This window comes from Otolemur garnettii, unplaced genomic scaffold, assembly GCF_000181295.1.
Source record: "Otolemur garnettii isolate 467f Iridium unplaced genomic scaffold, OtoGar3 scaffold00031, whole genome shotgun sequence".
Lineage (NCBI taxonomy): Eukaryota > Metazoa > Chordata > Mammalia > Primates > Galagidae > Otolemur > Otolemur garnettii.
In genome coordinates, this window is record NW_003852426.1 from 7,458,647 (window position 1) to 7,479,268 (window position 20,622).

A 20,622-nucleotide genomic window follows, 5' to 3' on the forward strand; every position below is an offset into this window, starting at 1 on the left:
CTGGGACCACAGGCACCCGCCACAACGCCCGGCTATTTTTTGGTTGCAGCTGTCATTGTTGTTTGGCGGCCCGGGCTGGGGATTCGAACCCGCCAACTTAGGTGTATGTGGCTGGCGCCTTAGCCACCTGAGCCACAGGCGCCAAGCCTATGTATATAATCTTTATCAGATTATAAAAGCAATTTAGACTTCCTGCAGAATTTTTAGAAATAAATTATAAAGAAGAACGAGGTAGAGAAACATGAAGTTACTCTCCCACTGTCCCAGAGCTACCAAGTAGCAGAGTCAGGATTTGAACCAAGGGCACTGATGGAACCCATCCTATCAGTTTGCTGTGAGGTCTGGAGGGGCCCACTGTATGCTGAGGACTGTGAAAGGAGGCGGCTCCACAGGAACTGGGGAGGTAGACTTTGGGCTATTTCCTACACTGTTCTTATATGTCTGAAACAGGAAAATGGAGCCCAATGCCACATCCACTCCCTGGCTCACAGCCACGCCTGAGCGATTGCTCCGACTCATCTTCGCTGGGGTCTGCGGCCTCATCCTGCTGGTGGGGCTGATGGTCAACGGGCTCATGCTGCTGGTGGTGGGCCAGGGCCCAAGTGCCCACCGCCCCCTTCTTGCCCTGACCAACAGCCTCATGGTGAACATCACACTATCTGACCTGCTCTTCCTGGCCTGCGTGGTGCCTGTGCTGTTGCTGAGCTTCCTGCAACATGACTGGTGGTTGGGCCCTGCCGTGTGCACCATCAGCCAGGCCACCAACACAGGCACCATGTTCTGCACCTTCTACAGTATGGTGGCCACAGCTCTTCTGCGCCATGTGGCTGTGGCCTGGCCTGATGTGGCCTTACCAGCTAGCCAGAGTATCCGCTTACTGCTCTGTGGGGCCATGTGGGTCCTGGGCCTTACCGTGTCCCTGCCTAACTGGCTATTCCAGAGAGTGGCAGTGGAAGAGGAGACAGCAGGGGCCCTTGAGACCCAAGCCTGCCTCTTGCTTCTGAGTCCCGCTCAGACCTCCTGCTACTTCACCCTGCTAGGAGCCCTGGCCTTCCTGCCTTGCCTGTTGGGGCTGGGCTGCTCTTTCTGCCATGTGCACTGGCTTCTGTGGGCGCGGCCCCAAGGTCCCACGGGGGAGAGCATCCAGGAGCACCAAGAGAACACAAGGCTCATCCTTGTGGTGCTGGTGGTTTTCATGCTGATGTGGGGACCCTGCTCTGTGCTGGGCTATGTAGCAGCCATGGGCTATCTGCCTGCCACACCAGAGGCTTTTGTGGCCTCCAGCCTCTGCACCATCCTCGCCTACTCCAATTGTGCTGTCAGCCCCCTACTCTGCTTCTACCTCTCCCGCCCCTTCCGGGCAGGACTCAGGAACCTCTTCCATAGGCTACTGTCAGCCAGGCATCCCAGAGGTGTGGGAGGGGCTGCTACAGTGATGGACAGTGTCCCGCCTGGCCAAGAGAGGGCACCCAGTGGCCCATGGGCCTGACGGGGGTCTGAGACAACAGGGTGATGGAAGGACTGAGATTGCAGGGAGATGGAAAGACCTTCCATGACCTTAGAGCCCACTCCTACTTTACCAGTGGGGACACTGAGAACCACAGAGGGAAGATGGCCCAACAAAGGTCATACAGCAATTACATGGCTTAGCTAGAGCTCATGTCTTCAGACAACCAGGTCCCTCCCACTCCACCTTGGGCTCAGATACCTACAAGCTCCCTTACTTTCTAGTTGTGTAATCTTGAGCAAGGCCCTTAACCTCTCCATGCCTTGGGTTTTTTTCATCTGGAAAATGGGACAATGATTGTAAGCACCGTCTTCACAGGGATCTTAGGAAGATAAAGTCACTAAACACGTTCAGGGTGCTGAGCAGAGTGTCTGGTGCTTACTAAGTCTGTGTGCATGTTGGTCATCACCATTTTTACCATTTTTATTAATTCAGGGGCATCTGAGAGGAGTAGACAAGAGGATGGCAGAGGGCTTCCAAAGGCACAGAAGTAGGCAGAGGAATGATCTGGGGGTTGGCAGCCTGAGGTACCTAATCCTGAAGGCCAGAGTTGGGGGAGGGGAGACAACTGTAGTCTGGGTCCTCACCCAGAGTCTAGGAGTGCCTTTCAGCTGCCTCTCCCTCTTCTGCCCACTCCCTCCAGCTCTGTGTCACATACCCCTCGGCCCCCAAAGTAAAAGATTTTAAAAAATTCAACCACGGAATCACGAAGCTATGTCAGAATACCCTCTTTTCATCCCTGCGGTGTGTCTCCTGAGGTGCCTGGGGCAGGGATCTCTGTTAAAGCTTTTTCCTTCTCTCCAGAGCCCAACTTGAGGTCTCCCTTTTCCCCACCCTCTAGCCTCCTTGGAGCAGGCCTCAGGCTTCTGTGGCCTGGAAACCAGGGAGACTTCACTACTGAAATTCCCAAGACAGCATGTCTGCTTGGTCATGGTTACCAGCTAAATACACACTACACACACATGCTCACACATGCACACACACCCTTACTCGGTGGTAAAAAGCTTGGGAAACATTGGGTTGAACCAAGTCAAACTAGAGTCTTTGCTTTAGGACTTATCAGAGCCTTGAATATCCTAAATGCCATTTAGACTCTTTGAGAGGGGCTCACAGCAAGCAGTTTCCCAAACTCCATGCCAGGGAACCAGCATCCTGTGGAACATATCTTGAGAAAGAACCCAGGAGAAGGCTATAGTGTTAGGCACAGATGCCCTCGGTATCCTGTCCCATCCCAGGGCAGCAGCTCTGAGCCCTGATGCCTCTGCCAGGCAGGTGTATCCTCCCAGCACTTTCCCACGGTGCCCAGGGGGAGGTAAAATGGGCTGATGGTTATGGGAACGTCCCTTCTCCTGAGCTGTAACTCCACCCTGTTCCCACTCAAAGCATGTCGGAATGCAAGTCAGAGGGGCATCTAATTACAGGGACAGCCATGAATCAGCTCTAATTTACTATAAAATCCTAAGAAGTAAACAAGTCCCTAAGTTTGGTATAATTAGTTCTGAGTTCCTTGTGAAGTGCGGGTTGGGAATGGCTGCCTGGAGGGCTAATCTGAGAACAAACTTGCCCAGAAAAGGGACAAGTCCTCTTTTGCTGTGATCCTGGTCCCTGATGGCCATGGAAATTATATGTGAAGAGGGATAAGGAGAGGAAAATGGTGTTTCTTATGCACCAAAGAACAGTGGGTCTTGGGCACAAGTCACAACATTCTATGCACCTACCCACCTGTCACTCTGTTCTGCAAGGGTGACGTGATGGCCCCATTGCCCTAGGGGAGTGGTACATGGCCTGAGAGCCATCCATGCCAGTCATCCATCCCCCTTTGGTGCCCAGACCCTGGCCCCCTCCTGTTGGCTTGGCATAAGTACCCCACGATTGTAGGAGTTCCTTGCTTCTTGTCCCAGAGCAGGGATGCCCCTAAGGGTACAACTCTGCCTGTGAGTCTCCAACACCTGAGTGGGGCCTGGCCTAATATTCAGTCAATACTTGATGCAAGATGGGTGAATGAGTGATCACATGCAATGAAGTGATCATGTCTCACCTCTTGAGAGCAAAGGCCTCACCACAGACTCTGCAGGCCTGTGCATTCTGGCTTCTTCACCCGCACTTTCCCTTCCTCTCAGCTCCGGCCTCCTCGTGCAGGAGCAAACACCCCACACATCCCCAAACCTCAGGGGCTACTTTGGGGCCCTGATTTAGGGTTCTTCCCATTCCTTGGGGCCCTGTTTCTTCAGATACCAGGGTGGTTCCTCATTTCCTTGGGGCTTCCTCAGAGAAGCCCTCCTTGACCTCTTACTTAAAATACCATTCATCACTCCCGATCCTCATCGTCCCTTCTCTGTCTCAGTCTCACTGTCCCTTGGAATTATGTGCTAAGCCTATTGTTTATACATTGCTGGGTTTCTCCCTCGCTTTCTTGTGTGTTTGTTGTAAGCCTGTGTAGAGACAGGGACTGAGTTCAGCTCACAGCAGCCTCTCTAGTGCCCAGCACAGAGCCTGGCGCTGGGCAGCTGCTCAGCAAATCCTTGCTGAACAACTGAGTTGAAGGAAGAGAGAGAAGAGGACCTGGATTCTGCCAGATAGCAAAATCCATGTTCTGTTTTTCAGAGGAGAAAGAAAAACAAGCTATTTTACGAAAAGAACCAAATTTACTTCAGATTAAGGCAAGTTTCACACAGAGATTGTCTCAGAGACAGGCACAGGACCAGACACCGTAGAAACACCACCGTCATGCATGACAGAGGGAAGTGGAGCCTGGTCGCCACCTGGGCACAGAGGGACCAGTGGGCTGAGAAGCCCCATGCACAAGAGGGACTGGCATGCGCAACCTGCCCCCGCGTGGGCAAGGGCTGGGCGGGCCCAGCGTCAGAGCCCCTTTCCACCCGGCCCCCAGCAGAGGCAGGAACTCGGCTCTGACACCAAGCCCAAGACTGAAGGACTGGGATGTGTTTGGGGTGACAGGATGTGACAGGGTGACCCTAGAGCCAAGACGGCCTGGGGTACAGGGTCATATTTGTTAGGAGTGGGAGGGGGCAACAGGGCGTGGATGTGTGGACCCTCAGGACATCAGAGCTGAAGGAAAACCTGGGACCATCTGGCCAATTCGCACCATAACTGTGGAAACTGAGGCCTGAAGGGCTCGGGTTCCCACAGTCGGCAGAGGTGGAGGCAGGCTCACACCCAGGCCTCCTCTCTCCTACTCCCAGGGGATGGAGGACAAAGAGCAGGAGCAGTAGGCTCATGGAGGCCTCCAGGAGGGCGGAGGAGGGGGCACCAGGAGGGACCAATGGGTGCCTGAAGCTAGAAGTCAACTGGGGAAGTCCCGGGGATCTGTGCACCTAGAACCAATGTCACACTGGGCTTGAGAGGCACCAGGAAGGACTCTGTGCTGAAAACCCCCCATTTCAGGCCCATCCTGTGGCTTATGGTCCACCTTCATAGCTCCCCACCCCAACATGGCTCCACAGGGCTCCCACTGCATACAGTGTCCCTGGGAGGGTTCAGAAAAATAGGGTACAGGATAGATAATGGGGTGGGGGCCAGGGATAGGAGTAGATGCCATTGGAGGATGGGGCTGGGGCTGGAGGAGGCTGAGCCTAGGCTTCAGGATATTAAGGAAGCAATGTGGGATTGCCTGGGGGTGGGGAAAGGGGACCCCAGGGGCCCTCACTGTTTCTAACACCACCCTGGCTGGGCTAGAGCCAGGTGCTGGAGAAAAAAAGAAGAGCTGGGATCTAGAACCCTACGCACCCTCCCCCAGTGCCTGGGTTTGGGCAGTAAGTGGGGCCAGGAAACTGAACAGGAGTCTCTAGTGGCCCCATGCCGGCCTGACACACAGATGTCCCAAAGGCCAGGCAGGCCATCTGTGGGAGTCTGCCTACTATACTACGGGCCTCCCCCAGGCCCCAATCACCTGCCTGCTGTGGACCAGGTTCAGATGTGTGTATGCAGAGGGGAGGCAGGGGGAGTGTGGGCTGGGGACTGTGGGGGTGAGTGGGCTGGTGCTGCAGGCGGGGGGCGCGGGCGGATGCCCTGTGCCTTCATGTAGGACACCAGCTGGTCAGGGATCTCGGCCAGCACGTCTCGGGCCAGGCGGGCCATGCTCAGCACGTGGTTGCCTGTGCGGTCCACGTAGTCCCGGAAGGGTACGAACTGGCAGCAGTAGGGCAGGGTCAGACAGGAAGGCACAGTTGGGCAATGCTCCCCACTGGACCCCAGCCCCCCGGGTCTCCAGGCCATGGCTCATGTCCTCAACCCCCAGCCTCTGCCCACTTTACCTAATCCCCCCCGCAGTGAATTCCCTGAGGCTGTGTCACAGTCGCTATTCTTTCATTCACTCAACAAATAGATACTGAGCACCTGTCCCATGCCACGAAACACCACTAAACAAGATTCTCTGCTCTTTCAAGTCTCTGGATGAAGACGAGCCCTTAGCGGGTGCTCAGGAAACACTGACCGAACCCCCTGGCATGTGCCCTCCCATAGGGCCCTCCCAACTTCTCCATAGCCCTCTGTTGCTGGCCTCTCCTCTCCCCTTTTCTCTCTGGAGCTAATCTGGCTAACACCTAAAGCTGGGCTTCTTCCTTCATTCCTGCCTCTAGGCCTTGGCATGGACTGGTCTTACCTCCCAGACTACCCTTGCTTTGGTTCCCTGCCCCCATCTTTGGTCTCCACATTGGGGATACTCTTCCCTGATTTTTAAACCAAGGGGATATGGAGAATGTCAGTTATTTATTCCCCATTTCCTAAGCACAGAGGGGCCCAGCCTGTGGAGATTCACTGAGGGATGTGCTTGCTGAGGGTGCGTTCTCTGCTTGACTGGATAGGAATTCCCAGAGGACAAAAACCTCTCTGCTCATTATCTTTGCATCCTACACAGAGAAGTTAAGACACTGATTTAGTTAACCCCTCCTGTTCTTGGTGAGGGCTGCTCACTAAAGATACCTCCTCCGCCTTCAGGGGTTTGACATCTCACTGTGAAGCCTGCCAGGCAGAAAACAACGGAAAGTAGAAGCCCACAGAGGCCTGGGGGCTCAGGGAGAGCTGGCAGAATGTTCTGGGTTGCGAGCTCAGGTCACCAACAATGTTAGGAATGAGTCTTGAACATGGCAGCTCAGAGAGAAGTGTGGCCTGAGGTCTGACTCCTGTCCCCTTCTGCAGTGGCCAGGACCCTTTGGGACTTCCGCTGCCTCCCTCAGGGCCCCTCCCCCAGGGAAGCCCCCCAAACAGATCAGAGGTCAGCCTGGTGATGGGCTCTTATATTTCCTATGGAGCAGGCAGGGTCTGGGCTTCACCTGGACAATGTCCCGTTCAGCCAGCTTCCCCCGGGAGGAGATCCGCACGTCATCACCATCCAGCTCCACCATGGCTGTGTGGGGAGGAGAATTAGTAGTGGACACCTGGGCCTGGCAGGAGGTGGACTTGTCCTCCAATCCCAGCCAAATCCAGGAGACCATTGGCCCAGGCCTCCATGTTAGAGATAAGGAAACAGGCCAGGAGACAGGAGGAGCCTAACCAAGTGAGCCTCAGACTTCTAGCCCAGTGCTCCAGCCCTCACCCCCTGGCCTCTCCTCAGGCTTCTAGGGATTGGAAGACAAAGGTGTGACTTGGGGCCTCCTCTCCCCAGCCTTGGGATGTGGGTGTAGGGCACACCCTGACCTGATGTATCCCTCCCTGTGCAAACAAATGCACCCTCACGCCCTGCACACTCACCCAGTCACACACGCCCAGGCATGAACACTCCTTTTGGGTAGGGTCCTTTCCAGGGGCCTGGAGCCTCTGGGGAAACACTGGGGCAGGAGTACAGGGCTGGGACGGGGCTGGGGCAGCAGCAGGACTCACCATCGAACTCTGCCTGGCCCACACCGACGATGATGATGGACATGGGCAGTTTGGCAGCCTTGGGAGACATCAGGGAGTTGGGGAAGGTTGGACCCAATGAGGGGCCATTTGAAAGAAAGCAGAGATCATGGGTCAAAACAAGAGAGGCCAGGGACAGTAAAGAAATGGGAGAGTAAACAATGGACAGACAGAAAGGGGGTAGAGAGAGGGAGGGGATCAGAGAGAAAGACCAAGGGAAACCAAGGTGGGCCCCAGGGAAAGGGAAGGAGGCAGAGGGGAAGTGGGTCACAAGTCTGCCTCTATGAGCCACGCTGCCGCCTCCTCTGCCCGAGTCTCTGCCACATGGGGCCCTATTTTATGTGGCTCTAAGGACGGACCAATATGGCTGCAGCTGGGCTCCTTTCAGGGGAGAGTGCTAGGTAGGCCACATCCCTGGCACGCTCCTTTCACAGGGAGAGTGCCAGGTAGGCCACATCCCTGGGCTTCCCTGTTCCGGGCCTTCCACCTCCTCTACCTGGCCAGACTGGCCTGGACTCTGGGGTGCAGTCCTAGGGATGGCTGGGGAGGCAGCCATAGGAGTCTGGAGTGGGTGCACCATCCAGTGTGGTGGAGAGGCAGGCACAGAGCTCACCAGCCAGATCTCTCATGAGCTGGGCCCAAACCCCACTGCCCGGCCCTCCTACAACTCCCACCAGACTCTAGCTAAAAGCCAGGAGTTGGTTGAGGGCAGCAGGACCCAGGGAGGGCAGTGAAAAAGAGAAGACACACCCAGTCCACCCCCTAGAGTATCCCTGAAGTAAGAGGGAGAAATCCCTCAAACTGGACCATTCCTCTCCCACCCCTCCCCTTGCTATCTTCACTCACATTGACGATGGCCTCCTTGGTCTGCGCCATGTCCGAGATGACCCCGTCCGTGATGATGAGCAGCACTGAGTACTGGGAGCCGTCCTGCACGGCCGCCGCATTCCTGGGTGGGGTGGGCATGGGCTGAGGTCTGGCTGGGGGTCCCTGGGCATGCTCCCCCCACAACAAGGACCCTGAACACTAAGGTGGGAATAGCTCTTGGTGGGAGGTATCTTCAGGGTCAGGGCTCCTTGAAAGGCAAGTCTGTGGGAAGAGACAGATGGGGAAACAGAGGCCTGTGAAGGGCTGGGAGGGCAGTGAGCCCACACTCACCTGGCCACGTGGGTGACCACGGGGGCGAAGTTGGTGGGGCCGTAGAGCTGCACGGTGCGCAGGCTGCGGTGGTAGGCCTCCAGGATGCCATCGATGCCGCAGCACGAGGGGTTCTCCTGGTTGCCGTTCTGGGGACACAGAGGATGGGGAGGTGGTGGGTGATGTGCTGGAACACAGCCAGTAGGGAGGCCTGCAGCCCTGGGCTCCCCTAGACCCTTCCCTGAGGTGGGGTGGGGGGGCACGGGAGGGAGTCCCCCAGGTCCACCCTGAAGGACCGTGAGTGCTTTAGGTGAGCAGGCCCAAACTTGCTCTTTGCCCTGCTCCCCAGACCTGCTTTCACAAGGGCCCCCTGAGAGCCACCATATCCTAAAATGACTGCAGGGTGTGAGGAACTCAGAAAGGGTCTGTGGCTCCATCCTCATGTGTCCTGTGCCGAGCACAGTGCCTGGCACTCCTAGACACGGGAGGAACCGTCTGCTGTGACTCAGTGTCTCCAGCTCACATGAACAAGGGAGGGGGGCCTGAGTAGTCACTTCCCCAGGGTGCTAGAACCTCCAGATGATGCCACATTCCACATCACCCCAGGGAGCCACCTCATCCCATCTTAGCACCGACTTGGGGAGCTCCTAGAATGACCCACAGTTGCTCATATCCAAACCACACCCCTTATCCTCTTTTCTGGGACCTTAGGGATGGCTTAGCCACAGCTCCCCCTCCCCCTCCATCTTGTCAGGAACAAGGAGGTCAGAGCTAGCCATGGGCAGCCTCAGACCTGGAGGGGAGGCGTTTGTGAGCAGGGTGGGCAATGGGTTTCTGGAGGCTGTACTAAGAGCCCCCCTACACGCCACAGGTGATCTACCCCCCAGAGGCTGTGCTTTAAGTTCCTAAACTCAGAGAATGGAAAATTCTCTCTCTCCCCCTCCCCGTGCTCGTCACCATACCCTAGCCTGATCTGCCCTCAGCCCTTTCTCCCATTAGCAGCATTTCCTACCAGCGGGAACTCGTGGGACACCCTGCCATCCGGGGGCAGCTTCGCCCCAAAGCCAAGGGCAGGGAACATCTTGTCGCTGTCATAGTGCTGGATGATCTCCCCGACGGCGGTCAGTGCCAGCGCATAGGCATTCAGCTGATAGGGACTCATGTAGTGCAGGGACGTGGACTGTGAGGGGTTTCCTGTGACAAGGACATGGGAACATTTGATGGCCTGGACCTTCCAAGCACCCAGCTTCAGAATGCAGAAGGGGGTGTCCAAAGGCACCCTTAACATTTATTTATCCTGGACTCCTCTCTTTCTCTCTCACCTCACAATCTACCCTTTGGCAAATCCTGGTGGCTGAAACTTCAGAACAGATCCTGAATGCCACCCCCTTCTCTCCTCCTCAGTACCACCGTCCTCTTGCTTACAGGACTGCAGCAGCCTTCTAACTGACCTCCCGCTTCCTTATAGCCTTGCACCTACAGCCCACACTCAGCACACCAGCCAGTCAGCCTGTCAGACCTGTCAGGCAGACCACACCTCTCCTCTGCTCAAATCGCTCAGTGTTCCCATGTCACCCAAAGTCCTTATAGGAACCCTTAGGGCCCCATAAGATCTGGCTCCAGTTACCTCTCCTACCATCCTCCCTATCACTGTGCCCCAGTTCCAACCTCACACTGTTCCTGCTGCTGGACCTTGGCAATGGCTGTTCCCTCTGCCTGGGACACTTTTCCCCAGATGCCCACACTGCCTGCTCCCTCACATCTTCAGGTCTCTGCTGAAGGGTCATCTGCTCATTGTGGTTTTTCTTGAGTAGCCTATTAAAAGTTGCAGCCTCCCCCAACCCTCCCCATCCCTCTTCCTGCCTTGATTTTTCCCCAGAGCCCCTGTCACCACTAATATAGACCGTATTTACTTATTCGTTCATTAATGAGGCAGTTTAGTAAACTGCCATGGTACCAAACTTGTTTCTACATTCTATTGGCCGTGTGATCTTGGATAAGTTCCTTAACCTCTCAGCCTCAGTGTGTTCATCTGCAAAATAGGAATAATAATAGCTCCCACCTCATAGGATTGGTGTTGAGGATTAAATAGGTATAATTATTATAACTATCATTATTGGGTTTTTTTGTTTGTTTGTTTTTGAGACAGAGCCTCAAGCTGTCACCCTGGGTAGAGTGCTGTGGCATCACAGCTCACAGCAACCTCCAACTCCTGGGCTCAAGCGAGTCTCCTGCCTCCACCTCCCAAGTAGCTGGGACCACAGGCGCCCGCCACAATGCCTGGCTATTTTTGGTTGCAGCCATCATTGTTGTTTGGTGGGCCCGGGCTGGATTTGAACTTGCCACCTTAGGTGTATGTGGCTGGTGCCTTAGCCACTTGAGCATTATTGTTATTATTAAGCTGTACTAATAGCCCCCTATACGCCACTAATGTCCCTCCCAGCTCTGAGAGCCTGACACAATACGATGGTAGGCCCTGCATGCTTTAAGAGGGGTTTCTGACACACCTGAGGAGGGTAAGACCTGGTACTTATGACTGGTGCAAATATGAGCACTTAGCACCCCAAATGGGAGTCCAGAACCCAAGGAAGGTAGAGATGCTTCCAACAATGTAAAGTCTGGCATCATGATTATTCCTGGATACCTGGCCACAGCCTGACACTGAGCTAAGGAAGGAAGCCAAGGCGGCCCCAACAAGGTAAGGACTGGGGTCCCGGGGCTGAGTCCTGCCTCCCTGAGGACCAGAGAGCTCAGTTTTGGCTCTAGTTCTCCCCTCTAGCCTACAGGCTGGACTGTATGAGGTGGGATTTGATCCTGGTAGGAAACATCTTTTGTCTAGGGCTTTCCACACATCCAGAGTGCATACTGTCCCATTCTCCCAGACAGATTGTGTGTTCAAGGGCAAGGATGTGGTTCAGGATATACAGCCCGGAAGCCCAGATCTGTTAGGGTCAGTAGTCTGACCTGGGGACACCTTTGCCTCCTGGATTGTATCTTTGGTCCTCTGGGTACCTCTTCTTCAGTGGGGAAGGCTCCCAGGCAGGGCCAACCACACAACCCTTAAAAGCCCTCTGCTCCCCGCCCCTCCCCCACTCACCATTGGAGGCAGTGAAATCGATGGCCACGGTGAAGTTGATCTGGGTCCTAGAAGGGGGAGAAAGAAGCAGGAAAGTCACCTGGAGAGAGGCAGTGCAGGGGGGTAGCTGGACGGTGAGGGAGAAACCTGACTGCCACCCTGGCCCATTGCCTGCCAGGTATGTGGCCTTGGTGAGGTCATTCATCTCCTTCCAGCTCTGGAAAACTGAGATGGTGGTGCCAGCTATGCCTTCCTCCAAAGGACTGTTGTGAGCATCAAAAGCGTCAGACAGTAGGAAAGCCCATTGAAGATGAATTGTTCTGTGTGGGCATGTGGCTATGATTGCATATTTCCTCCCCAAACTTTGTCCCCTAGGCCCACCTGAGTGTGTTGGATGCAGATGGGTCTCGCTGGATTTTGGGGTCAAATTTGGAGTCAGATTCAGGGTTAAAACTTATTTACAAAAGTCAAACTGACATTGCACATCCTAAGAAAAGAACAAACTACCACCCATGAAATTGTCTTATTGAAAAATTGAACCTGAATGTGATTCGGCCTCCAGAGCTATCTTCCAGTCATTTACAGGAAATGCAGGGGGCAAACGAACATGTTAAATAACACCATAGGAGGTCAGCCAGCAAAACCTAGTCTGGGGGAAACTATAACTATACTTCACTATCAGAAGGAGCAGCATCAGAATCACCCACTGTTGGGCCTCTCAGGCTCAGTCTGGACCTATTGAGTCAGAACCTCCTGGTGGGGCAAGCTGCTTTACGAGCCATTCAGGTGCTCAGAGGAACCGACAGATAAAAGGAGATATAAGACATATCCACCAATTGCCATATGGATCTTGCCTGGATTTCTGATTCAAAAGAAACAAATAAAAAACTTCATAAGACAGGCGGCACCTGTAGCTCAAAGGAGTAGGGTGCTGGCCCCATATGCTGGAGGTGGAGGGTTCAAACCCAGTCCCAGCCAAAAAAAAAAAAAAACTTCATAAGACAATTGGGGAAATTTGAACACTAACCAGATATCTGATATTAACAAACTGTTCATTTTGTAAGTGTGGCAATGGTATTGCGGTTATGTCTTACAAAGACAAGAGTTTTTAGAGTGGCTCCTGTGACTCAGTGAGTAGGGCACCAGCCCCATATACCAAGGGTTCAAACCCAGCCCCAGCCAAACTGCAACAAAAAAGAAATAAATAAATAAAAATGAAAAAACAACAACAAAGACAGTTTTTATATTTTAGAGACACATTCTGAAGTATTTGGGGGATATAGGATGGCTGGGATTTGCTTCAAAATAACAGGATGCTGGGAGGCTGCCTGAGTTCAGAGTTCAAGGCCAACCTGGGCAATATAGTGAGACTCCCATATCAAAAAAAAAGAAAAATAGAAACTATAAAATAAAATAAAAACTGAAAAAAAAAACTGGATGAAGGGGAAAACACGTGGAACAAGACTGACTATGGGTGGTATTGAAGCTAGATGAAGGGTACTTCGGGGTTGGTTATACCTCTTCTTCACTTCAGCACATATTTGAAATAAATATTCTTTTTTTCTTTATTTGAGACAGAGTCTTACTCTGTCACCCTAGGTAGAGTGCCATAGCTCACAGCAACCTCAAATTCTTGGACTTAAGTGATCCTCTTGCCTTAGCCTCCTGAGTAACTGGGACTACAGGCATGTACCACTATGCCTGGCTAGTTTTTCTATTTTTAGTAGAGATAAGGTCTCACTCTTGCTCAGGTTGGTCTTGAAGTCCTAAGCTCAAGCAATCCACCCACCTCAGCCTCCCAGGGTGTTAGGATTATAGGCATGAGCCACCACGCCCAACCTGAAATAAATTTTCTATAAGAAAAAGGTAGGAAGGCTTGGCGCCTGTGGCCCAAGTGGCTAAGGTGCCAGCCACATACACCTAAGGTGGCGGGTTCGAATCCAGCCCGGGCCTGCCAAACACCAATGATGGCTGCAACCAAAAAATAGCTGGGCATTGTGGTGGGTGCCTATAGTCCCAGCTACTTGGGAGGCGGAGGCAGGAGACTCGCTTGAGCCCAGGAGTTGGAGGTTGCTGTGAGCTGTGATGTCATAGCACTCTACCCAGGGGGACAGCTTGAGGCTCTGTCTCAAAAAAAAAGAAAGAAAAAGGTAGGAAATAGCCAGGTGTTGTGGTGGGTGCCTGTAGTCCCAGCTACTTGGGAGGCTGAGGCAAGAGAATCACCTGAGCCCAAGAGTTTGAGGTTGCTGTGAGCTGTGACACTACAGCACTCTACCGGGGGCGACAAAGTGAGATTTTCTCTAAAAAAAGAGAGAAAGAAAAAAGTAGGTTTGGGGGATTCAAATTCAGGGTTGAAATTCTCTGAGTGCTTTGCCATTCTAGGTTCTGTGCCAGATGCAGACAGAACAAAACTGACACGCACTGGTCCCTGATAAAGTCTAGTCTTGTAGTTTTCACACTGCAGTCAGTGTAGAAAAATGAGGGGAGATTATTTATTTATTTATTTTAGAGACAGTCTCACTTTGTCGCCCTCAGTAGAGTGCCTTGAGGTCACAGCTCACACCAACCTCCAGCTCTTGGGCTTAGGCGATTACCTAGCCTCAGCCTCCAGAGTAACTGGGACTACAGGTGCCCGCCACATGCCTGGCTATTTTTTGTTGCAGTTCAGCCGGCTGGGGCCAGGTTCAAACCCACCACCCTCGGCACCCTACTCACTGAGCCACGGGCACCAACCATGGGGGGAGCTTATTTAAAAAGAAGATTCCAGGGCTCTACCCCAGAGATGCCAATTCAGTTGGTCTGGATAAAGGCCCTACAATCTGCCTCTTAACAAACATCTCCCGTCCTCATCCAGGATTCTGAGGAAGGGGTGCTGGGATCACATTTGGGGAAACTCCATTCTAGTAGTTCTCAGTTGGGGCTATGGATGAGGTAATATGAGGCAGGCCTCACTTACCCTGCATTTGGCAAAAGGTTCTTATGAGAAACCATAGTTCTCTAAACCTGATCATATCTGAGCTGCAGCTCATGAGCCCCTCACCAGGGGCTTTCCTCACAGGAAAGATCATGGATATGGTAGCAGAAGACCCAAACCAGAGTCTACTGGCCACAAACAGTCTACCTCACACTTTTTCCCATTTTCTGCTGGCTGAAGGCAGAAAATTCAGTGGATTCCAGCCTCTAAAACAAAAGGAGCCACAAGATAGCAAGAGCCTGGGTCCCTGAATGACTGTATGGATCTTCTCCCCACCCAACCGTGACATCCCACAGACAAAAAATAAACCTCTATTTGTATTAAGCCTTAAGATTAGGGAATTAACTGTTATAGCACTTGGCTTACTATATTAATCGGTCATCTCCCAGTATGGAATATAAAGAATACGTCTTTGTTAAAGGAAGGAAGACAGGGTGGCGCCCATAGCTCAGTGAGTAGGGCACTGGCCACATACACTGAGGGTGGCGGGTTTGAACCCAGCTCAGGCCAGCTAAATGACGATGATGACAACTGCAATAACAAAAAAAAAAAAAAAAATAGCTGGGTGCCTATAGTCCCAGCTACTTGGAGGCTGAGGCAAGAGAATTACTTAAGCCCAAGAGTTTGAGGTTGCTGTGAGCTGTGATGCCACGGCACTCTACCAGGGGTGACATGGTGAGACTCTGTCTCAGAAATAAATAAATAAATATAAAAATAAAGGAAGGGAGACATTTGGAGGGTTAGAGCCCCACTCCCAGGGCCACCCTTGGGGGGGGGGGTCATTCCAGCCTGCAAGACTACAGCTGAGGAACTCTTGCAAATACAGGGTGAGAAGAAAGGCAGGTCTTTCTCCTTAACTAGTCCTCCCCTGCTCTGGATTCTGAAAAGAATCAGGGAAGAAAGCAACTGGAAAGCAGGTACATTTATGGAGAAATTACTCCCAGTAGCCTAGTCTCTCCTGCCTAAGGGCGGAATGCAGGCTGGTGAGCAACCAGCCCCTCCTCTGATTGGGAGAGAGGTATTCATATCCTTCCTCCTGGGTCCAGGTAGGCAGGAGAGGGAGGCCAGGATCTCTAGATAAAAGCCTCCATCACATTCCTGCCTGGACATGCATGCTGGGCTCTCACTCCCTGAAGCCAGCTGACTCAAGACTCTCCAGAGAGCTTAAAGAGAGGGCTGGCTCTGGGGCTCTAACCTGCCCAGCAAGGGTGGCACCAGCTTTGCCAGTAGCCAAGCCTCTAAGGGTTTCTTTTATTTATTTCTTTGAGATGGAGATCTTTCTTTGCTGCCCAGGCTGGAGTGCTGTGGTGTCATCATAGTTTACTGCAACCTCAAACTCCTGGGCTCAAATGATTTCTTCTACCTCAGCTTCCTGTGTAGCTGGAACTACAGGTGTGCATCACCATGGCAGGCTAACTTTAAATTTTTTTTTGGTAGAGAAAAGGAATGGGAGGGTTGGGGGAGGGGCCTCATTATGTTGCCCAACATTATATTGTCTTGAACTCTCGGCCTCAAGAGATTTTTCCATGTTGGCCTCCTAAAGTGCTGGGATTCCAGGCATGAGCCCCTGCACTCAGCAGGGCTCCTTCTCAATGAAACCTCACAGCACCCAGCCTTTACTTCATCAGTCTTCATCTCACCCCACCTGTAGCCAGCTACAAGGCAGGCAGGGCCAGGATTATTAATTACTATGGAATGAAAGGTAGCACGTTGTGAACCTTGCCACCGTCTTGGTGTGAGACTGTGGGCAAGTTATGTACAATGGAGATAACCATTCTGGCTCTGCCCACTATGTTCTGTAAGCTGGGCATACTATGCAAATGAGAAGGATAATCAGGGTGAGGGTTGTTTGGAAATTCCAGGTGCTACGGAATATAAGTGGTGGTGGCTTCATGAGACAGGAAGGGAGCAAGGGCAGGGTCTAATATGGGCTCAAAGGAGGGGCAGGAAGGGGCAGAGGAGGCCCTGGGTGCCCAGGGGGAGGGCGTGTGCTCAGTGGGTAGAAGGGTAGAGCTTGCAAACTTGAGACTCTGCAAGTTCAAGGCAGCAGGGAACAGAGTCATGGGAAAGTGAGTGTGGCTTCCCAAGGCCCGCCTTCTCCCTCTGCTTTGGAGAACCAGGGAGCCAAGTGCCTACTTGGCTGGGAGGAGCGTTTGGCAACTGCCCTGTCTCCTTTCCAGACAGGTGTAGCTACTCACCTGTCTGCACCTGTGGGCTCTTGGCTGCCCACACCCTGACCTGGCACCTGTTCTGGCAGTGAGCAAGCCAGGCAGGCTCTCATCTTGAGTCAGGTTCTTTCCGTGAGCTGTTGGCTAGCGCCTTCTGGCTTCCCCACCTGTCTGGGCCTGGACACCATCCTCTCTGCTCCTTAAACTCATGTTTGACCACCTGTTAGCCCTAGGACCACCCCCTGCCTCATCTCCCAATCCCACTGCCCCTTACAGGCCCCTGATAACAGTGAGCAGGTTAATCACTGCCCCCTGCCTCTGCCAACAGATCAGATGCATCAGCAGCTCAGAGCTGGAAGGAACCTTAAAATATACCTATTCTAATCTCTTTGTGTACAGAGGAGGAAACTGATACCCAGAGAGGGAAAATGAACAGCCTAAATTAATCCAGCAAATTTATGGCAAAGAGGGGCCTAGAGCCTGGGTCTTTTCACTCCTAGTTCAGTACTCTTTCCACCTCCCCAAACCCTTGGTTCTCTTTGCCATGGAGTCCCTACCACCTCCAGGTCCTTTCTCTGGATGGGGACCTGATGTGACCCAGGCCAGCCTTCTTGGCTCAGGAGTTCCCTCTGCAGCTGTTCAGGGCTCTGGGAAAGTTGTCTAAGCCCAGAATCCAGGGTTTGCTCAGAGCCCAGCATCACAGGGAAGGGGTATGTGTGGGAGCCCCTTCTCTCTCCCTGCAGCTGACGAAACTGGCTGTGTCTCTTCTCACCCTCCTTTGATGTAGTCAAGGAAGGTACACTCTGACTCCACAGCAAAGGAAAGCAGGGTGACCTTGAAAACAAAAAGGAGTAGGGAACAAGGGGTCAGGGGAAGATGGTTTATGACGTAAGGGCTGACATTTATAGAACAGTGTGCAGTTCTGCATGCATTATCGCATGCATTATTGCATGCAGTGCCTACAACCGCCCTGTGAAGTACTATTACTACCCCATTTTATAGCCAAGAACACTGAGACTAAAAGAAGTGACATAACATGCCCAAGGACACTACCAAGACAGAGTGGGGACCTATTTGATTCCAGAGCCTGAACTCTCGACCTCAATAGAAGTGTCCCACTCTGTCACTGGAGTATAGGGGCCCAAGCCAAGGACATGAGTTTCCCCTAATTGGGCACTGGCTCTCCAACTCCAGGGCCCTAGGGTGGGATACGGAGGGCAAGGGGGCCTTCCTGACACAGGCCTAACAACCCGCTAATGCCAACCAGCTCCACGCTTCCACACGCCACTGCTATCAATCCTGAAATGTGACTCTTTGGTCTGTGCTTGTCTTAAACCTTACTGGTCCCTCCTCAACCCTCTTGGGGCCTCTCAGTCTCCACCCTCTCAGATCTAAGACCCCCATGAGCAGCATGTCCTTTTCCTGGAGGCAACTGACCACTGCGGGTGCCCCTCCCAAGCAGAGGTCTCTCCATCTATGATATGATATGATATTAGCATCAGCTCTGCCAAGACAAACAGCCACCCAGCAGCTCATTATGATAGCAGTTTGGGGTCATGGGGACAAGTCAAAGCCTGGCATCCCACACCAGTTAGATGAGGCAAGATCAGAGCAGAGGACTTTTTGCCTACATGAGAGAAATAACTTCCCCTCTGGCATTTTGAGATCCTCCTGTTAGTGCAGGTGCAGCCATTTCTATAGGCTCACTGGGTAGACCAGGCAGGATCCCAGTCTTGGAGACCCCCCACCCACTGTGGTTATGGTGTTAGGGACCTGGATAAACCACAAAACCTCCTTCCAAGCCTGGTGGCTCAGACTTACTAGTAATGGCCTATAGTGGTGGAGTCAACTGTGATATTAGACTCCCTAGGGAGCTTTTAAAACATATTGCAATCCAGCAAATTATACTTCTGGGGCTACATTAGAGTTTCAGAAATCTTTTTTTTTTCTTTTTAAGCACTTCGCATGAGTTTAACTCACAGCCAGGATTGACTCCATCCCCAAGTCCCTATAACAGCACTTCTCAACCTAAGGGTTGTGACCCCTTTGTAATAATGAAAATACATCCTGCATATCAGATATTTACATTGTGATTCATAACAGTAGCAAAATTACAGCTATGAAGTAGCAATGAAAATAATTTTATGGTTGGGGGTCACCACAACATGAGAACTGTATTAAAGGGTTGCGGCATTAGGAGGCATTAGGAAGGCTGAGGACCACTGCCCTATAAGGAAACAATTCTCTAACTTGCCCGGCCATATGGATTCACCCAGGGACTTGCAGCGTGAATGCAGATTTTACCTACTACAAGAATGGTTCTTAGACCAGCAGCATTTTGATGGTTAGAAATACAGATTCTTGGCAGTTTAACAAGATCCCCAGGGGATTCTTCATGTAGGGAGTAAGGGATGAGAAGCACTGAACACAGACTCCCAGAATGGAATCCCAGGGAACTGGCCCAGGCATCTGTTTTTTAACAAGTATCTGGGATCCTGGGTGATTTTTCATGGTGGAACATTAGAGTAGAGGAAAGTCAAGGGACCTAAACCTAGACCAGCTCTGCCTCTGCCTCACTGGGACAAATCCCATTTTCCCCTCTGGGCCAGTTTCTTCTCCTCTACAGTAAGAAGGCTGGGTGGGATCAGTGGGTTTTAGAACCTTTTCATCTTTAGCTGTACATCCAAGAGTTCCTAGCTGGAGAAGGTTCTGCCTCCCCTAGGAGCATTTAGGAAGGGCTGGAAGAATTTGGGGAGTTCTCATAATGACGGGGGCCCTACTGACAGAGACCAGGGGTGCCAAACATCCCACAATATCTGGGGAAGTCTTGTGAGATGAAGAATTATCCTGACCCAATGCTGACAGCACCCCCACTAAGAAAGATCACAGCTTTGAACAAAGGAAATATCATTCCAAGCCCCAGTCTTTGAAGCAGTTACAATCAGAAGGGGTGGTCAGTCCTCTTTGAATGCAGAGTACTTAACAGTTTATAAGCCTGCATCTCCCATATGTCTGTCACAGTCACCTTGTACAGTAAGCAGGGTAGGGATGACTTATTAGCCCATTTTAGAGATGGAGAAAATGAGGTTCCTTAAAGGAACCCTAGAGCTCCCTCAGGCCTCCTCTGGGTCTAGAGTTGCAATTTGCCTGACTTGAATGACTGAGCTTGGCTGTGTGAGCTGAGGGGGCCACAGAGTGAGGAGGAAACACAAAGAGGGTGAGCCTGGATGTGTCTGTACTGCAAAGACAGTGGCCTGTTTTATAAATGTACTGTGGACTCTACCTCAGGGTCTTTGCATGAGCTGTTCCTGAAGCTGGAATACCCTTTCCCTAATATCCTCAATACTTGCTCCAGTCCGCATTCCTTTCCCATATTATGCCCTTTTCTGTAGCATTCATGCCCCCCCGACACACACATGCATATGTAACATATTTGTTCTCTGTCTCTCCACACTAGAGTATAAGCACCAGAAATTTGGGTCTGTCTTATTCCCAGTGTATCTCCTGAGCCTAGAACAGTGCCTGGTGCACGGTTATACTCAGCAAATATCCTGAAGACTAGGCCCCAGAAGCCACTGGGCCAGTGTGTCACCCCAGGACAGGGGTGGGAGGGGTCTGCACTGCTGACTCCTAGGGCTGTTGCTCCATCTGCCCCAGGGCCCCCACCCCCACTCTCTCCCAGTCTGAGTTCCACAGTCTAACCAACCCAGGATGGTTACACTTAGGCAGTGGCAGTGCCCACAGCAGCTCCAGCTCTGGAGTCAGATGCAGTGTTGACTCCTAGCACTACCACTCTGGAGCTGTGTGACCTTGGCTGAGTCACTTCCCCACCTGCAGCCTTGGTTTCCTCTTTCATGACAAAGGGGATGATAATATCTGCCTCTCAGGGAAACAACTTGAGAAC

The 20,622-nt window shown here is 52.3% G+C and overlaps 2 protein-coding genes across 4 annotated transcripts in view; one reads left to right on the forward strand and one right to left on the reverse strand.

Moving 5' to 3' along the window:
• The first annotated feature begins 454 nt into the window (after positions 1-454).
• Positions 455-1,489, forward strand: LOC100947343 (galanin receptor type 1-like). The gene has a single exon (XM_003789311.1). The coding sequence runs from the start codon at positions 455-457 to the stop codon at positions 1,487-1,489; it is 1,035 nt and encodes a 344-aa protein (XP_003789359.1).
• Positions 1,490-5,010: 3,521 nt separating this feature from the next.
• The window catches only part of CPNE5 (copine 5), a 96,034-nt gene continuing 80,422 nt past the window's right edge, over positions 5,011-20,622 (reverse strand). For 2 of the 3 annotated variants that reach the window (XM_003789149.2, XM_023512854.1), the window contains 8 exons: positions 17,491-17,552; positions 11,598-11,644; positions 9,513-9,694; positions 8,522-8,649; positions 8,210-8,312; positions 7,346-7,403; positions 6,799-6,872; positions 5,011-5,656 (listed from right to left, as the gene is read on the reverse strand). In XM_003789149.2, the coding sequence (XP_003789197.1) occupies positions 5,438-5,656; positions 6,799-6,872; positions 7,346-7,403; positions 8,210-8,312; positions 8,522-8,649; positions 9,513-9,694; positions 11,598-11,644; positions 17,491-17,552 (873 nt within the window). In that variant the 3' untranslated portion in view covers positions 5,011-5,437. The remainder of the gene's footprint in view (positions 5,657-6,798; positions 6,873-7,345; positions 7,404-8,209; positions 8,313-8,521; positions 8,650-9,512; positions 9,695-11,597; positions 11,645-17,490; positions 17,553-20,622) is intronic. The other variant, XM_023512855.1, reaches the window with a different exon arrangement.